The 18,325-nt window shown below is 34.9% G+C and overlaps 1 protein-coding gene across 1 annotated transcript in view; it reads right to left on the bottom strand.

Annotated features, from left to right (window-relative positions):
- The window catches only part of CNKSR2 (connector enhancer of kinase suppressor of Ras 2), a 308,883-nt gene that overhangs the window by 191,007 nt on the left and 99,551 nt on the right, over positions 1 to 18,325 (bottom strand). Inside the window, 1 exon segment of the mRNA XM_037821616.1 lies at positions 4,166 to 4,207. Coding sequence (XP_037677544.1) covers positions 4,166 to 4,207 — 42 coding nt within the window.

Genomic DNA, 18,325 nt, shown 5'->3' with positions numbered 1-18,325 from the left:
CCAACATCCCTTTTTGATAAAAACACTTCAAAAGGTAGGAATTGAAGGAAACTTCCTCAACATGATAACGAGCATATATGAAAAACCCACAGCCAGCATAGTACTCAATGGTGAGAGACTGAAAGCCTTCCCTCTAAGATCAGGAACAAGACAAGGATGCCCGCTGTCACCACTGTTATTCAACATTGTGCTGGAAGTGCTAGCCAGGGCAATCCGGCAAGACAAAGAAATAAAAGGCATCCAAATTGGAAAAGAAGAAGTAAAACTGTCATTGTTTGCAGATGATATGATCTTATATCTAGAAAACCCTGAGAAATCAACGATACACCTACTAGAGCTAATAAACAAATTTAGCAAAGTAGCGGGATACAAGATTAATGCACATAAGTCAGTAATGTTTCTATATGCTAGAAATGAACAAACTGAAGAGACACTCAAGAAAAAGATACCATTTTCAATAGCAACTAAAAAAATCAAGTACCTAGGAATAAACTTAACCAAAGATGTAAAAGACCTATACAAAGAAAACTACATAACTCTACTAAAAGAAATAGAAGGGGACCTTAAAAGATGGAAAAATATTCCATGTTCATGGATAGGAAGGCTAAATGTCATTAAGATGTCAATTCTACCCAAACTCATCTACAGATTCAATGCAATCCCAATCAAAATTCCAACAACCTACTTTGCAGACTTGGAAAAGCTAGTTATCAAATTTATTTGGAAAGGGAAGATGCCTCGAATTGCTAAAGACACTCTAAAAAAGAAAAACGAAGTGGGAGGACTTACACTCCCTGACTTTGAAGCTTATTATAAAGCCACAGTTGCCAAAACAGGATGGTACTGGCACAAAGATAGACATATAGATCAATGGAATCGAATTGAGAATTCAGAGATAGACCCTCAGATCTATGGCCGACTGATCTTTGATAAGGCCCCCAAAGTCACCGAACTGAGCCATAATGGTCTTTTCAACAAATGGGGCTGGGAGAGTTGGATATCCATATCCAAAAGAATGAAAGAGGACCCCTACCTCACCCCCTACACAAAAATTAATTCAAAATGGACCAAAGATCTCAATATAAAAGAAAGTACCATAAAACTCCTAGAAGATAATGTAGGAAAACATCTTCAAGACCTTGTATTAGGCGGCCACTTCCTAGACTTTACACCCAAAGCACAAGCAACAAAAGAGAAAATAGATAAATGGGAACTCCTCAAGCTTAGAAGTTTCTGCACCTCAAAGGAATTTCTCAAAAAGGTAAAGAGGCAGCCAACTCAATGGGAAAAAATTTTTGGAAACCATGTATCTGACAAAAGACTGATATCTTGCATATACAAAGAAATCCTACAACTCAATGACAATAGTACAGACAGCCCAATTATAAAATGGGCAAAAGATATGAAAAGACAGTTCTCTGAAGAGGAAATACAAATGGCCAAGAAACACATGAAAAAATGTTCAGCTTCACTAGCTATTAGAGAGATGCAAATTAAGACCACAATGAGATACCATCTAACACCGGTTAGAATGGCTGCCATTAAACAAACAGGAAACTACAAATGCTGGAGGGGATGTGGAGAAATTGGAACTCTTATTCATTGTTGGTGGGACTGTATAATGGTTCAGCCACTCTGGAAGTCAGTCTGGCAGTTCCTTAGAAAACTAGATATAGAGCTACCATTCGATCCAGCGATTGCACTTCTCGGTATATACCCGGAAGATCGGAAAGCAGTGACACGAACAGATATCTGCACGCCAATGTTCATAGCAGCATTATTCACAATTGCCAAGAGATGGAAACAACCCAAATGTCCTTCAACAGATGAGTGGATAAATAAAATGTGGTATATACACACGATGGAATACTACGCGGCAGTAAGAAGGAACGATCTGGTGAAACATATGACAACATGGATGAACCTTGAAGACATAATGCTGAGCGAAATAAGCCAGGCACAAAAAGAGAAATATTATATGCTACCACTAATGTGAACTTTGAAAAATGTAAAACAAATGGTTTATAATGTAGAATGTAGGGGAACTAGCAGTAGAGAGCAATTAAGGAAGGGGGAACAATAATCCAAGAAGAACAGATAAGCTATTTAACGTTCTGGGGATGCCCAGAAATGACTATGGTCTGTTAATTTCTGATGGATGTAGTAGGAACAAGTTCACTGAAATGTTGCTATATTATGTAACTTTCTTGGGGTAAAGTAGGAACATGTTGGAAGTTAAGCAGTTATCTTAGGTTAGTTGTCTTTTTCTTACTCCCTTGCTATGGTCTCTTTGAAATGTTCTTTTATTGTATGTTTGTTTTCTTTTTAACTTTTTCATACAGTTGATTTGAAAAAAGAAGGGAAAGTTAAAAAAAAAAAAAAGAAAGAAAAAAGACAAACAAGGAAAAAAAAAAAAAAAGATGTAGTGCCCCCTTGAGGAGCCTGTGGAGAATGCAGGGGTATTCGCCTACCCCACCTCCATGGTTGCTAACATGACCACAGACATAGGGGACTGGTGGTTTGATGGGTTGAGCCCTCTACCATAAGTTTTACCCTTGGGAAGACGGTTGCTGCAAAGGAGAGGCTAGGCCTCCCTGTATTTGTGCCTAAGAGTCTCCTCCTGAATGCCTCTTTGTTGCTCAGATGTGGCCCTCTCTCTCTGGCTAAGCCAACTTGAAAGGTGAAATCACTGCCCTCCCCCCTACGTGGGATCAGACACCCAGGGAAGTGAATCTCCCTGGCAACGTGGAATATGACTCCCGGGGAGGAATGTAGACCCGGCATCGTGGGATGGAGAACATCTTCTTGACCAAAAGGGGGATGTGAAAGGAAATGAAATAAGCTTCAGTGGCAGAGAGATTCCAAAACGAGCCGAGAGATCACTCTGGTGGGCACTCTTACGCACACTTTAGACAACCTTTTTTAGGTTCTAAAGAATTGGGGTAGCTGGTGGTGGATACCTGAAACTATTAAACTACAACCCAGAACCCATGAATCTCGAAGACAATTGTATAAAAATGTAGCTTATGAGGGGTGACAGTGGGATTGGGAATGCCATAAGGACCAAACTCCACTTTGTCTAGTTTATGGATGGATGTGTAGAAAAGTAGGGGAAGCAAACAAACAGACAAAGGTACCTAGTGTTCTTTTTTACTTCAATTGCTCTTTTTCACTCTAATTATTATTCTTGTTATTTTTGTGTGTGTGCTAATGAAGGTGTCAGGGATTGATTTAGGTGATGAATATACAACTATGTAATGGTACTGTAAACAATCGAAAGTACAATTTGTTTTGTATGACTGCGTGGTATGTGAATATATCTTAATAAAATGATGATTAAAAAAAAAAAATAATTCCTTTTTCAAACACAAAATGATGCATTTTTGTTTTAATAATATTAAAATATTTCAGAAATATAGAACTTATAAGTGAAAGTAGGAATAAAAGAGGAAAGTATCATTTGGCAGGTATATGGATCTTCACCAACTGGGATCTGGCATATGAAGAAACAACATAATCTCACACCAGAGTGAAGCAGTTCTTAGGACAGACTGGCATCACCCAAGAAAGTGATTTACAAACAGAAGTGGTGAACTGAACTATTCCTTAACAAAAATGGATATGCCTTTCTACAAGGAATAATGTACTCAAACTACATTTCTAGTAATAATAAATCTGCAAATTCATTAACTGAGTCAACAAATATTGCCAAATTAAAATTCAGAAGGTTGTTTGGTGAGTATGGAATCACAGCAAAGGAAATTCAATTACTTTATGAAGTATTTCATACAAATGATGACAGAGATAATTTAACTGTGATAGAGTACCTTTCTCCGATCTCCTTTTGTCATGGATAAAGGTGAAAAATTCACATTTCAATTTATCTTTTTTTAGATTCATTATTTTATTATATTCCAACCATGATACATATTGCATTTCTAAAATATTATATCATATTTTTCTATTAGATACAACAGAATGGTTATAACTCACATAATTTGTGTTTTGATTCTTTTCTACATTTCCTATAAAATACACACTTAATTGCCCACTAGATTTTTTATTATGGCTCACTATTTTTATAAGCTATAGCCTTTTATTTAATTACTAGTTAAACAAAGAAACATTCTCTAATGAAGATGGATATAAATCTAAGTATACTTACCACATGAAGAATTTTATTTTCTGTTTCATACACAGTACAATCCTGAAGAAAAGAAACCATAAATTAGGTTCAACATGTCAAGAATTCTTTTTAAAACATTTTCTTAGTAATTATACTATAATTTGAAAAAAAAAAAATTGACAATTCCAGCAAACAAAACAAAACAAAACAAAAACCCCAGTAAGAATGGGGAAAAAATCAGGAATGTTTTATACCAAAATATTAACAGTGGTTTGCTCTGATGGCCAGTTAGAGGGGATATTCTTATTTTTGCTTACCCATATTTTCTAATTTTACTGATTTTAAACACATATAATACAGGGCAACACACATTAGACTTTTAGAAAGTAGTATTAGAAAACTTACTGTAACCATTTTCTATCTAAAATGTTACCTGAGATAAATGTACTTTGTTAGAATATCTCCAATATAAAAATATCATAAACACTTTTATATTTCAACTATTGCAAAGTGTTAAATATACTTGATTTTATGTCTTTTAAATTGAGACATGCTAATATCAAGTTTATAGTACTTGTACCCTAAATTTGAGTTTTGGAAATTATAAAAAATTATTTTTAAAAATTGCCACTTTGTTTTTACCTTCAATTGCTAGATTTACAAAAAGCAATAATATAGCAAAATGACCTTAAGCAAGTAACAATGTTCCCGAGTCTCAGTTTCCTCTAGGAATTTATAAAATGGGCATGGTATTAGTAATAACCTATAAGGGTGTTGTGAGGCTTAAATAAGAAAATGAGACAAATTGCTTGGTACAGTGTCTGGCATACTGTATTTTAATAAATACATTTAACCATGTATTACTGTTGCTCTCTCTGTATGATTATTTTAAATTTTAAAACTAATTGCCTTTATTTCAAAATAAAAAATTAATGACTAATTTTTCTTATTTGGCAATCTAATTTTGAAAAAAAATCCATATTCTACATATTTTAAGGAATGACAGTTCCTTTTATTTTTTTCTTGAATTTAATGTTAACAGAAAGAAATCAAGTTCAACACAGTTTATGATAATGATATTTTACCACAATATCATGTGAGAAGAAGTATAGATTCATATTAAAGAAGTGCATTTTTTAAAACTTAAATTTAGGTCTGATTCATTTCATAAACTAATAGAAATACTTAAGCATTGAGCCTTGCCTTTCTGAGTGGCTCCTGTGGCAAAGGGAAAGTTTATTACAAATATAGTCATATCTATGTCCATATACTTATACAAAGTCAACTCTTAATAATTAAGTATGAATTATGTGTACACAGTAGCCAAGGTGTAGATAAAACATTTATATTTGGAAAATGGATTTGTACTTACATCTGAGTTTGAAAGAGCCCAATTTTATAGAAATTAGCTTCAAACACAATTACACTGGGAAAAGATGTTTTGGGAAAAGCTGGGAAGTTGCCCAGTTTCCCCAGGCTGCCTCTACAGCTTGTTTCAGCTACAAGAGATGCAAGCTTTATTATTTGCTTACCTTCCCAGAATCAGAGGATATGATTAAATGTCCAAATTTTAAAGGGATTCTCAAGGGAAAAAGTAAATAAGGTCTAAATGTATGTCCTGTTAGTGGTATAATCATACAGAGTAAGTCTCTTTAAATAATAATAACTTACTTGCACATCCCTAGTGTAATATAACAAAAGAACTGTTAAAAATATTTTAAATGGTTTCTTTCAGTAATCATATTGGTTGTTGGTAGACATGCTGCTATTCTGTTATTGTTTTGCTAAAATTGTTTTATAGGACAAAACATATGAAGAATTATATGAAAATGTCATTCTATAACTTAGTGTCATTGATAAGATAAAAAAAGCAGACATAGATGTAAGACTGAAGTTAAGTAAAAACCCTAGAATCCCGAATTTGAATGGAAGTATCAATAGAATTCCTGATATATTATGTATTACCTAACTCTGCCCATTGAAAATGCCGAGAAACAGTAACCAATCCAGTAACAAGGAATGTCCCATAGTTTGTGGTCTTGAAATAACATTTCCCAGGGCTTCTTGGAAAATGGCTGATTCCACACCTGGGATATGAAATGTACAAGATGAGCTTGGATTCTATTGTGATATAAGACAGAGGGAAGCTACCAAAGACTGCTAGGATTATGTAAGTAGGACACAGAAGCCAACATGAAGAGAATCCCCTTGGCCAAAGATGAAGTAATTCGAGCATCTATAAGGATAATAAGTGCAATGGATTGAAGCACAGTAAATATTATTAAATATTAAATATAGTAATATATTTGATATTTAAATACTAAAATTTAAATATGTTAACCATATCAAAGTATATTTCATAGTGTAATAGTCAATGTATATTAAAATAATTGGACAAAGTATAAAGGTATATTTTTCCCCTTAATTCAGAAAATATTGACTGTGCTAGGAATATAAAGATAAATAACACATGGCCCCAGACTTAGAGAAACACAGTTCAGGGAGAAAGGCATTCACACAAGTTTAAATATGTAGTGTCCCGGTAACGACAAGACTTTAAATACACCACTTTCAACAATGGGTAGAAGTCAGAAGGTCACTAAGGAAATAAAAAGACTTGAACAATACTCTACACCAACAAGACCCAACAGACATATATACATAGAAAGCTTCACCCAACAAAAACAGAATACACATTTTTTTCGAGTGCACATGGGTCATTCTACAGGATAGACCATATATTGGGTCACAAAACAAGTCTCAATAAATCAAAAAAATATTGAAATTATACAACGTATCTTCTCTGACCACACGGAGTGAAGCTATCGCAATCAATAACAGGGAGAAATGGAAAATTCACAAATATGTGGAAATTAAGCAACATATTCTTAAACAACCAGTGGGTTAGAGGAAATCACAAGTGAAATTAGGAAATATCTTCAGGCAGATGAAAATGAAAATACAACATACTAAACATTATGAGAGACAAAGAAGATAGTGCTGAGAGGGAAATTTATAGTTTTTAATGATTACATTAAAGAAAGACTTCAAATCAAAGACGTAACCTCAAAAACTGCAAGAACTAGCAAAAGAAGAGGAAACTAAACCCAAAGTGAGCAGAAGGAAGGAAATAACTAAGATTAGAGTGGAAATAAATGAAATAGAAAAAAAAACAAAAAACAATAGAGAGAATCAACAGAAAAGTGGCTTTTTTGAAAAGATCTATAAAATTGACAAATGTTTAGCTAGTCTGAAAAACATAAAAAGAGAGGATACAAATATCGAAAATCAGAAATGAAAAGGGTGACATTGCTACTGACCCCGTTGAAATAAAAAGGACTATAAAAGGATACAAAGAAAAACTGTAAGCCAATAAATTAGGACAACCTTGATGAAGTGGATAAATTCTAAGAAACACACAAACTACCTATATTGACTCAAGGTGAATTAGTAGATATCAACAAGCCAATTCCTAGTATAAAGACTGAATCAGTAATCAAAACCTCCCAACAAAGAAAAGCCCAGGACCAGATGGCTTCACAGGGGAATTCTTCCAAACATTCCAAGAAGACTTAACTCCAATTCTGCTCAAACTTTTCCAAAAAAATTGAAGAGGAGGGAACACTCCTGAACTCATTCTACGAGGCCAACATCATCCTCATACCAAAGCCAGACAAAGTTATCACAAGGAAAGAAAACTACAGACCAATATCTCTTACGAATATAGATGCAAAAATCCTCAACAAAATACAGCAAACTGAATCCAACAGCATATTGAAAGAATAATACATCACAATCAAGTGGGATTTATCCCTGGTATGCAAGGTTGGTTCAACATGAAAAAATCAATTAATGTAATATACTGCATTAACAACATGAAGGAAAAAAAAACAAAAACATAAGATTATCTCAATTGATGCAGAAAAGGCAAATGACAAAATCCAGCAACTCTTCTTGATAAAATCACTTAGAACTAGGAATACAAGGAAACTTCCTCAACACGATAAAGGGAATACATGAGAACCCCATAACTAATGTCCTACTTAATGGTGGAAGACAGAATGTTTTCCCTCTAAGAGCAGGAACAAGACAAGGATGACCAGTGTCACCACTGTTATTCAACATTGTACCTGGGAGTTCTTGCCACAGCAAATAGGCAAGAAAAAGAAATAAAAGTCATCTAGATTGGAAAGTAAAACTTTCTCTATTTGCAGATGACATGATCCCATATACAGAAAATCCTGAAAATACCACAACAAAGCCCCTAGAGCTAATAAACGAATTCAGCAAAGTGGTAGGGTACAAGATCAATACTCAAAAATCAGTAGTGTTTCTATACACAAGCAAAGAAAAACCAGAAGAAGAAATCAAGAAAAACATTCCATTCACAATAGCAACTAAAAGAATCAAATACCTAGGAATACATGTAACCAAAATGTAAGGGACTTATACACAGAAAACTACTAAATTTTAATAAAAGAAATCAAAGCATACCCAAATAAATGGAAGGATAATCCATGTACATGGATTGGAAGACTAAATATCATTAAGATGTCAGTCCTACCCAAAGCAATTTATAGATTCAACACAATCCCAATCAAAATTCCAACAACCTTCTTTGCAGAAATGGAAAATCAATCATCAAATCTATATGGACAGATAAGGGGCCCCAAATGCCTAAAGCCATCTTGAAAAAGAAGAATGAAGTTGGAGGGCTCATACTTCCTTATCTTAAACTTATTACAAAGCCACAGTAATCAGAACAGCATGGTACTGGGACAAGGAGAGGCATACAGACCAATGGAATCAAAGTAAGAGCTCAGAAATCAACTCACATTTATGGCCAACTGAGCTTTGACATGATGACAAAGACCACTCAATTGGGAAAGAATAGCCTCTTCAACAAATGGTGCTGAGAAAACTGAATCTCCATTTGCAAAATAAAAGAGGACCCCTTACCTCACATCTTATACAAAAATCAACTCAAAATGGATCAAAGACCTAAATAGAAGAACCAGAACTATCAAATTCCTAGAAAAAACTGTAGGGAAGCATCTTTAGGACCTTGTGTTAGGCAATGGTTTCTTAAACTTTACACCTAAAGCACAAGCAACAAATGAAAAAGATAAATGGAAACTCATCAAAATGAAAAACTTTTGCATCTCAAAAGACTTTGTCATGAAAGTAAAACCACCACCTACACAATGGGAGAAGACATTTGGAAACCACATATCCAATTTAATATCTAGAAGACATGAAGAAATACTTCAACTTAACAACAAAAAACCAAACAATACAATTTAAAAATGGGCTCAAGACTTGAATAGACACTTCTCCAAAGAAGATATACAAATGACCAAGAAGCATATGAAAAGATGTTCAACATGATTAGTCATCAGGGAAACGCCAAGTCAAAACCACAATGAGATACCATTTCACACCCATGGTGGTGATGGTAGTACAACACTGTGAATGTAATTAGCAACACTGAAATATATATGTATATATATGAATGTGGTTAAATGGGGAAATTTTAAGCTATATATATGGTAAGAGAATAATAATTTTAAAAAAATCCATGGAAGTATACTACACAAACAGTGAACCTTAAGTTAAACCATGGACTATATTTAACAGTACAGTTATAAAAATATGCTGTCATCAACTGTAACAAATGTTCCATACCAATGCAACGTGTTAATAATAGGGTGGTAAATGGGAATCTTGTATTTTATGCATGATTGTTCTATAAACATACAACTTCTCTTTAGTATGGAAAAAAACAATGTGGTGTCCCAAAAGTGTTTGTGTAATTTTATGTTTTAATAACTTTAGAAGTATAAATGTCACAAAATTATACAAAACATATGAAAGATAAAATATTTAAACTTTACAATATTGATATATTTCTTATTAAAATTCAATATGACCACTGTGTTAGCCCTACTCAAATTTCAAACTTTGTAAAAACTTTCATCAGCTGTTGCTCAGTGATTGAAAGGATTACATTTGTGATCCTAGCCTTAAGATTATTCATAGAATGAGGCATTAATGCATACAATTTTGACCTATCACAAGAAAAACTGTAAGAGAGATATATCAGGTGACTAAGGTGGCCAAGTTTCTTTCACCAGTCTAAAAAACTGTCACATAAAAATATTAAAATAAAAAACTTACTAATTAAAATAAACAAAACTAAATGATTATGAAATAAATTTAAACAATTAAAATTTCAAATGACATTTACTGTTTGTAGCACTTATACATCTGAAGTTATCAATGCTTAAATCAGCACTAAGATTTTTGGGACACCCACAGTTTCTATAATAAAGTCACAATCATAGGGCTGGAAAAGCAGAGGAGGGAGCAATGAACTCTGACTCAAAAAAAAAAAAAATCAGGAAAGGTTTCACAGAAGTCTGGTTTTAATTGGGCCCTGGAAAAAGTAGATCTTTAGGCAGTGAAAATAAAGGTATCACTGCAAAACCATCATAACTGTATTCAAAAGCAGTTAAGCTACTGTAGTAGTTTTCAGATTTTGGTTCTGTATATCCAAGAATCACTTGGGGAGCAGGTTAAAATTCAGATCCCCAAATGTCATCCCCCAGAATTCTGATTCAGTAGATCTACAGTGGGTGCCTCCCAATATGATTTTGATGAAGGTTGTATTCTGAGAAGCACTTGGTTTATTTAATAGGAAATCATATGATAGAGGAGCACCAAATCAATCCAAATCAAAAATAATCAAATATATAGAATTCATAAATCAGTAAACTGATTTAAAAACAGTATCTGCTGGCTTATTCTAAAGCGTTTTCAGATCTTCAGAGATATGTATTTTAGTTATATGTTCCCCCAATTTATTTCTTTATTTAATAGCTTACTACTTTGAATAACTGCTTCTATTTGCCTGTATCCCTACCTTCTTTTAGCCCAGCTCAATCCGATCATTATTGAAAGACAGAGGCTTTCACAAAGGGCTAAGACACAGCAAATTTAAAACAAAACAACACAGATATTAACCTGCTACTTCATATTAGGGAGAATAGAAGCTAAATAACTATGCTCTATTTTGTTAAGCTATAATTTTATGAGGCTCATTTTATCATGCCAAATATTTAAATAGCCCTAGTTACTTTGGGGGATTCATTTTAATTAGTAAGTTGCTTCATTTCCATCAAAATGTGATTTTAAAATATTTTATTCTTAAGTGAGGGTTTTATTAAAACTTGGGACCAAATCTTTTCCCAAAAGATCACAAGCTCAAGTTTTAATATGAAAATAAGTCCTAGACAAGAGTGAATAAATGCTAAAACAGGTTGGAGGAGCAGGGTGGTTGGCATAGATGCCACCAGCCTCAGTAGCATCAGAAGATGGCACCCTTAGTACACATATGCGTGCTCTCATGGCCCTGGCTGCCCTTAGCTCAGACTTAGGGACAGACCCAGCTGGCCCACTACCACCTCTGGCAGGAAAGTACATAGGGCAATGGGGCCCTGAACAAGGAAAACTGACCATCATTAGTGGACACTCCCGGAGCATTAACATTTGAGGTTTTGGCAGTCACCACACCCAGGGACTAGAGGTGAAGATGTTCTCGTTCTCATCACTAGCAGCTGAGAAGGACAGGAACTGTGCTTGTCTTACTAATCATTATTATCCCAGCCTTTAGCCTGGTAACTGGCAGATAGTAGGTATACAATAAATATTTGCTGAATGAATAAACACTAGAATATATCTATATCACTACATATATTATTCATCTATGAAAGTAAACCCCAGAGGTCTTTACAAATGTATGATGGGAATGTTTGTGAACACTTAAAATTCCAATCAAAGTAATTGAGAGCTGTCTCCAGGAGGCAGAACTGGCATTTGATTGTAAGTAGAATCCTAATCAAGTATATCAGACTCACGATTGGAGGAAAAGCCACATGAATGGAAAATGATCACCCACAGAAGCAGGGGAAAAAAACAGGATCCCAGAGGAAGAAAATGTTGACAAATAACCAGACAAGTGTTGTCCAGAGGAAAAGGAATTCTGACTGAACACTAGCCTTTTGAGTTTTGGGCAACACCATCCCTAAAGTACCTCAACTTGCTGTAGCTGGTAGAAACTTCTTAGAATCAGATCACTCCTAACCTTTGGATTCCTTATGCATCAATCTTCTGCCAATCCAAGCATTCTCATCTCTTGACAGTTGTACTGATCTCTAAAATTTCACAAATTGGCCCATAGGAGAAAAGGCGCTGAGTGCTCGGTTAATGCCAGTCAGCCCTGAAGGATGGTCCTTGTCTCAGTGTGCTGGCAAATGAGATATTAGAGCCTCAGGGCTTAGGACTAGCCAGGCCCTGAATGGTGGCTGAACTCCTGAGGCGAGTGCCACAAGCTGTGGTAAGTGGCTGGTGACTAGCTAGCCTTCCAAAGCAATTTCTCTGCCTTCCCTGTGCCTTTACCAACATCACCAGTCTCCCCAAAGAGGCAGAGCAGGTAAGGAGGAAAATGACCGACCAATGGTAACCAATGGTTTGTAATGAACCCAAGAAATACACCCAGGAGTCCCCCAGAAATGCATAAGAAATCATAAGAACTCCAGATTTTCTACATGCATATACAAGCAGAACCAAAGATTCATGAGTCTGTCACTATGACTCTGTACTTTGTTGAGCCAGTGTCTCTGGGATGCTTTGTTTATACCCTATTTATCAGAAATCTAATAAAATCAGAAGCCACTCAAAAAAAAAAAAAAAAAAAAAAAAAAAAAAAAGAAAATAGTACTATATATGGAAAAATCTACATTTTAGAAACCTATTCATGTTAAGGAAAGGTACACTTCTGACATTCTACTTATTTTTAGGCTACAATTAAATTTAGATCTTTAAAATTGGATTTAGAACTATGACACTACATACTCCCAGAAATTCTCTTCAGTAGTTCAAGCTGTCTTTTACTGTACGTGCAAAATAAAACTTGCATTTCTTCTTTATCCTTTTCCACATAATGCTTCTACAAACTATGTGATATATATTTATATGGACCAAATTCTTAATGAGGAGATATTATTCCTAAAAATGAGGAGTTTCTTAAATTTGAACATTTTTCTTCTTGGAAAAGTAAGTATGCACAGAAGCAGCCTCCCACATATAAGCTACACACCCACACAGAATCATAATCAGTTACCCTTTCTGTGAAACAATGCTGAGCAGAATACACAGAAAAATTTCTATTCCTACATGCTACCATTGACGTTCCACACTTTCTCAACAAGCTTTAAGCTCCTGGGGTCATAATGCTCAGTAAAAGTAATATTTCTCATCAACTGTGTATTATAGTTCCTAAAAACAGTATATAGGTTATTAATATTAGAAACATAAAGATACTGTATGCCTCGAATGATATATATATATAATTATATTTTCATGAAACTTTAATACCACAAATTTTCATGTTTCATTTCAGTGTATATATATATATATAATAGTGTACTTTTACAAAAAATATAAAAATATTGTTTTGCTTGCAAGTAATATTTAAACAATCCATTTGTGTGAGCCTTTGACATAGTACCTTCACACTGAATACTTCACATACTTGGCTATTATTAAGCTATCAAAATGTCTTCAAATGTCTAAGTGATTAATTCATGCAATGAGTTAGTTCTATAGTCTTATTCATTCATTCATTCAAGTCACAATTCAGTTTCCACCAAAATGTTTTTTGGCATCTTCCAAGTACTGTTCACTGTCAGGCACTATTGGGTGATCAAAGATAAATTATATTTGGTCCTTGTCCATGATGATTTCATTATTTACTGGAGGAGAAAACATTCAACTGATAATACCAGGTATACAAAATAAATGCTAACAGAAAGAAAGGAAATAAATTCTGACTTAACTCTAGAATGACTTACTGGAGGAGATGGTATTTTAGCTAGTCTTAAATGGCTCTGAAATCTGAAAAATGGGGGTTGCAGGGAAAAGAACATTTCAGGTTGTGTGAATATGCTGAACAAAGGCATCATCAATAAGGAGGAGGGAGACTGATTCAGCTAGGCTAGAGTGTAAGATGTGGAGGGGATGCAGTGGGAAAGATAGCAAAAAAAGAAAAAAAAAAAAAATAAGATGGGGTCATATTGTAGAGAGCTACCAAAACTGGGCTGGTTTCTGCTTTAAGAATTTTGCTTCTGCTTTAAAGGGAAATTTTTTTTTTCCCTGTAATAATCTAATTTCTATTTTGAAGCTCCATTCTATCAGGGTGGCAAAAGCTTAACTCAGTCCATTGACAATATCTCTTGATTTTCCTTGGGGAGGGATTGAAATCAGGGTAGCTTTCCTAGTACCATGGTATTATGCAGCAATGTGAGTTTCGAGTGTGTGTATGTTTTGGTTGGGGTGGGTGGGGGTTGACACTCTCTGGTCCTGCTAACAATAACTGTCTCCTGTTCCTTTCCTCCTAGTCCCTTAAGTTACAGGAGCAACTTTGGCACCATGTCTCAGATATGGGAGTCTCTGCAAAGCTTTGAATCTTTCTAGACACATCAAATAGATTTTTGAACTCTAGGGAGGGAACTTTACTCTGATACAAAGGGAGCATTCACAGATGTTTGAGTATGGGAAGTATGTGATCCAATTTGTTTTATGATAATGATGGGGAAGCAGTGGATTTGGAAGGGAGGGAAACTGGAGGCAGGGAGATCAGTCAGAAAACTCTTTCAATAGAAAATGTGATATGCAATGAGGGCTTGAACTGAGGCTATGATCGTGGAAGGGGAGATGAGGATAGCTGGATGACTTAAATTTAGCCAAAAATGAGAGAATTTTGTGACTGGTTAAATACAGAGAATAATAGAGAGGGAAGAGTTAAAAATTATTCCAGAGTTTCAAGCCTGAGTAAATGGGTGAACGGCATAGTAGAGATGGCAGGAGAGATTTTGGAGACATTAAAATAATTATATTTTGGTCATGTGAAATTAGAAGTAGCAGAGAGAAGACATATAATATAAAGATATCCAGCAAGCGGCTAAAAAAGATGAATTGGAATTAAGATAAAGCCAGATCTGGGAGATACTGACAAAGTGACAGTTAAGGCTATAAGGAATAAAAAGGAGTTCATCAAAGTAGAATATGTACATTGAGAAGAAATATGAAGACAGAACTTGAGACCATGCTTATGTTTATGAGCCAGACAGAGGAGGAGCTGGTTGCATAAAAGTGGTGTTACAGAAGATAAAGAAAGAGAAAGTTTTAAAAAGGGAAAAGTGATAAACAATTCAAGTGAGAGAATTCAGTGAGAGACTGAGCAAAACGATGATGAGAACGTTTGAGAATCAGTTTTAATATAAAGCTGGAGATAAAACTCTAGCTGAAAGGGACAAGGATAGGGAGTTCAGATTGTAAATAACAGCAACTAATATAAACTGCTCTTCCAAGAAATGTTTCAAGGTAGGGGAAAGGAATTATAAAAGTAGGTTTGTAGGAAGCAGGGTCAAACCGATGGAAAAGAAAAAGAAAGGAGGGAAAGAAGATGGATGCAGTTTAGAGTGTATCAAGATATGCTAATTTACACAAAGGCATAGAGATATAAACATGTTTATATAACTCAACTAACATAAAGATTATAAATGGAAAGAATGTCTAGGCAATGCTCAATATAACATGATTACTGTCATTACTCTTAGGGGATTACAGGAGATGGAGGCTCTATATACACACCAAGGAGAAGGTATCAGTACAGGGGTCAATATGGTAAATACATCAAAAAGGAAGACTGACTGATTCTGTGCAATATCAGTGGGAAAAACAGGTGAATCAAAAATATATCAAATACCTTCCATCTCCTCAAAACAATACAATTAATGTGGCAAATTCATCAACCAGGGGAAAGGAGACACAAATCTGGTTAGGGGCTTAAAAAGGGTGAAGGATTGTAAAGAGTAGAAATGATTTAGATGAGTTGTCCTCAGAGGAAAGAGAGTACAATATAATATGGACCATAATTATCTGGAGAGGAGTAAAAACAAAATTCTTATTTTGTAAAAAGAAAGGACAAACCCTTTCTTTATCACTAGTTTTGAGACATTCTCACAGCCTTTTCTATTTTTTTAAAAAACTAGCTTCTGTGATGGTTTGAAGCTGTATGTACCCCAGAGAGAGAGAGAGACAGAGAGAGAGAGGAAGCCATGGAAGCAAGAAGCTGAAAGCAATGAAACCTGGAAGAGAAGGGAGAGGCCAGAAGGTGCCAGGTGCTGCAATGCGCCTTGCCGTGTAGCAGAGGAGCCAAGGATCACTGGCAGCCAGTCTTTGGGAAGAAAGCATCACTTTGATTTGAACATTCTCGCACCCTCAAAACTGTAAGCTAATAAATTCCCATTGTTTAAACCAACACATTTCATGGTATCTACTTAGACTAGCCTAGGAAACTAAAACAGTTTCTAACAACTTTTTCACGTGGGAAGGGTGATTTGTTTTTAGTAGCAAGATGGAACAATCCTTACCCATTTACCACTTATTCTTGGTCTGATTACCTTTTCAGTTTTCTGCCTTATAACATCCCATATTGAGGATGGATATATGACAAAACTACTTTGCCAAGCTATGTCCTCACATGCAGGAATACCACAATAGTCTAGAGCAGTATCATCCAATACAACTAGCCAAATTAGTAGAAATGTTTGCTTCTGTGTTGTCCAATTCAATAGCCATTAGGCACATGTGACTGCTGAGCACTTGAAATGTAGCTAGTGCAAATGGGGAACTGAATTTTTAATTCTATACAATTTAATTTGAATTTCAATTTCAATAGCCATATGTGGCTAGTGGTTACTATGTTAGACAGGAGCACAGGTCTAAAGAAATATAATATAGTCTATGCAGCAGTTACAAAATGGGAAGTGGCCATTTAATAAAAACTCCAAGCAAATAACAGTGAAGGGGATACCTGAGAAGAAAACATAGAGATTTAGTTCCTGGTTATTAACCAGATGCTTCACTTTACTTTTTATTCTGCAAAGAGCAGATTCTGGTCTATCATGACATTTGTAGTAGAAGCATGGTACAATGAAATCAATTCCTTTATATGATAATATATGGAAAAGAGCCACGAAAAGTGCCCATCACATAGCTTGGCGGGCATAGAGAAAGCAGTGCCAGCATGTAAAATATTTGCTCTAGATGGGAAGATAAAAGTCCAAACTAAATTTACATTCATCAAAGACTGAAAGCTGACATCTAATGGTACCAAGTGCAAAGAACGATGTCCATGCTGAAAAGACAGGCATCTGCATTCTTCTTGAGTGCCTTACCAAAATGTCATTTATTAGCTTTAATTTCAGCCACCTCAAAGTCCTTGGGAAACAAGGCAGATGTACAGTCATGCCAAAAGTGCTTCTTTGGCAACCCCTTCACCATTTGGACCATCTCAATGGCCACAAACCTGTTAGTGTTCCTGCCACCATTGTTTTGGGGAAAGGATCATGAGGGGTGGTATCTTGTTGAAATAGGAAAATGACCAATTTCTAAAAGAACTAAGATTTTCATTACATTAAATAGGATATGAGTTGTAACAGAGAAAGAGCAGTAATCGGAGAGGGAGAAGCAATTTTTAATTGGATTGTCTTTTTGTTGTTAAATTGTAGCAGATAATCTTCAATACAGACTAGCTTTGGGTATAAAGTTCCATTTACAGTCTGTTGCGTGAAACAAACATCTGTACATAAAGATGAGTTAATTGTAGAAAGGAGACTGCAGTTTTATGCAAAAATATTTGGTATATAAAATAATTAATATTTGTCAGTTTACCAATAAATTAAAAATAAGCAGTATTTTTCTGTTTTTCCGAGGCTCAAGTTCAATACCTTAACATTTTATATTTCATTATGAAAACCTAGAAAATTATTGATTATCAACAAAGTGAAAAGACAACCCACAGAATGGGAGAAAATAGTAGCAAATCAAATAACCGACAAGGGTTTGATATCCAGAACACACAGAGAACTCCTACAACTGAACAACAAAAAGACAAACAACCCAATTTAAAAATTGGTAAAGCACTTGAACAGACATTTCTCTAAAGAAGATATACAAATGGTCAATAAGCACATGAAAGCTCATTGTTAGCCATTATAGAAGTACAAATAGAAACCACCATGAGATACCACTTCCTACACACTAGGATGACTATTATTTTAAAAAATAAACAAA

The sequence above is a fragment of the Choloepus didactylus genome, chromosome X, assembly GCF_015220235.1.
Source record: "Choloepus didactylus isolate mChoDid1 chromosome X, mChoDid1.pri, whole genome shotgun sequence".
NCBI classification, from domain to species: domain Eukaryota; kingdom Metazoa; phylum Chordata; class Mammalia; order Pilosa; family Megalonychidae; genus Choloepus; species Choloepus didactylus.
This window is presented reverse-complemented; position numbering and strand designations above follow the sequence as displayed.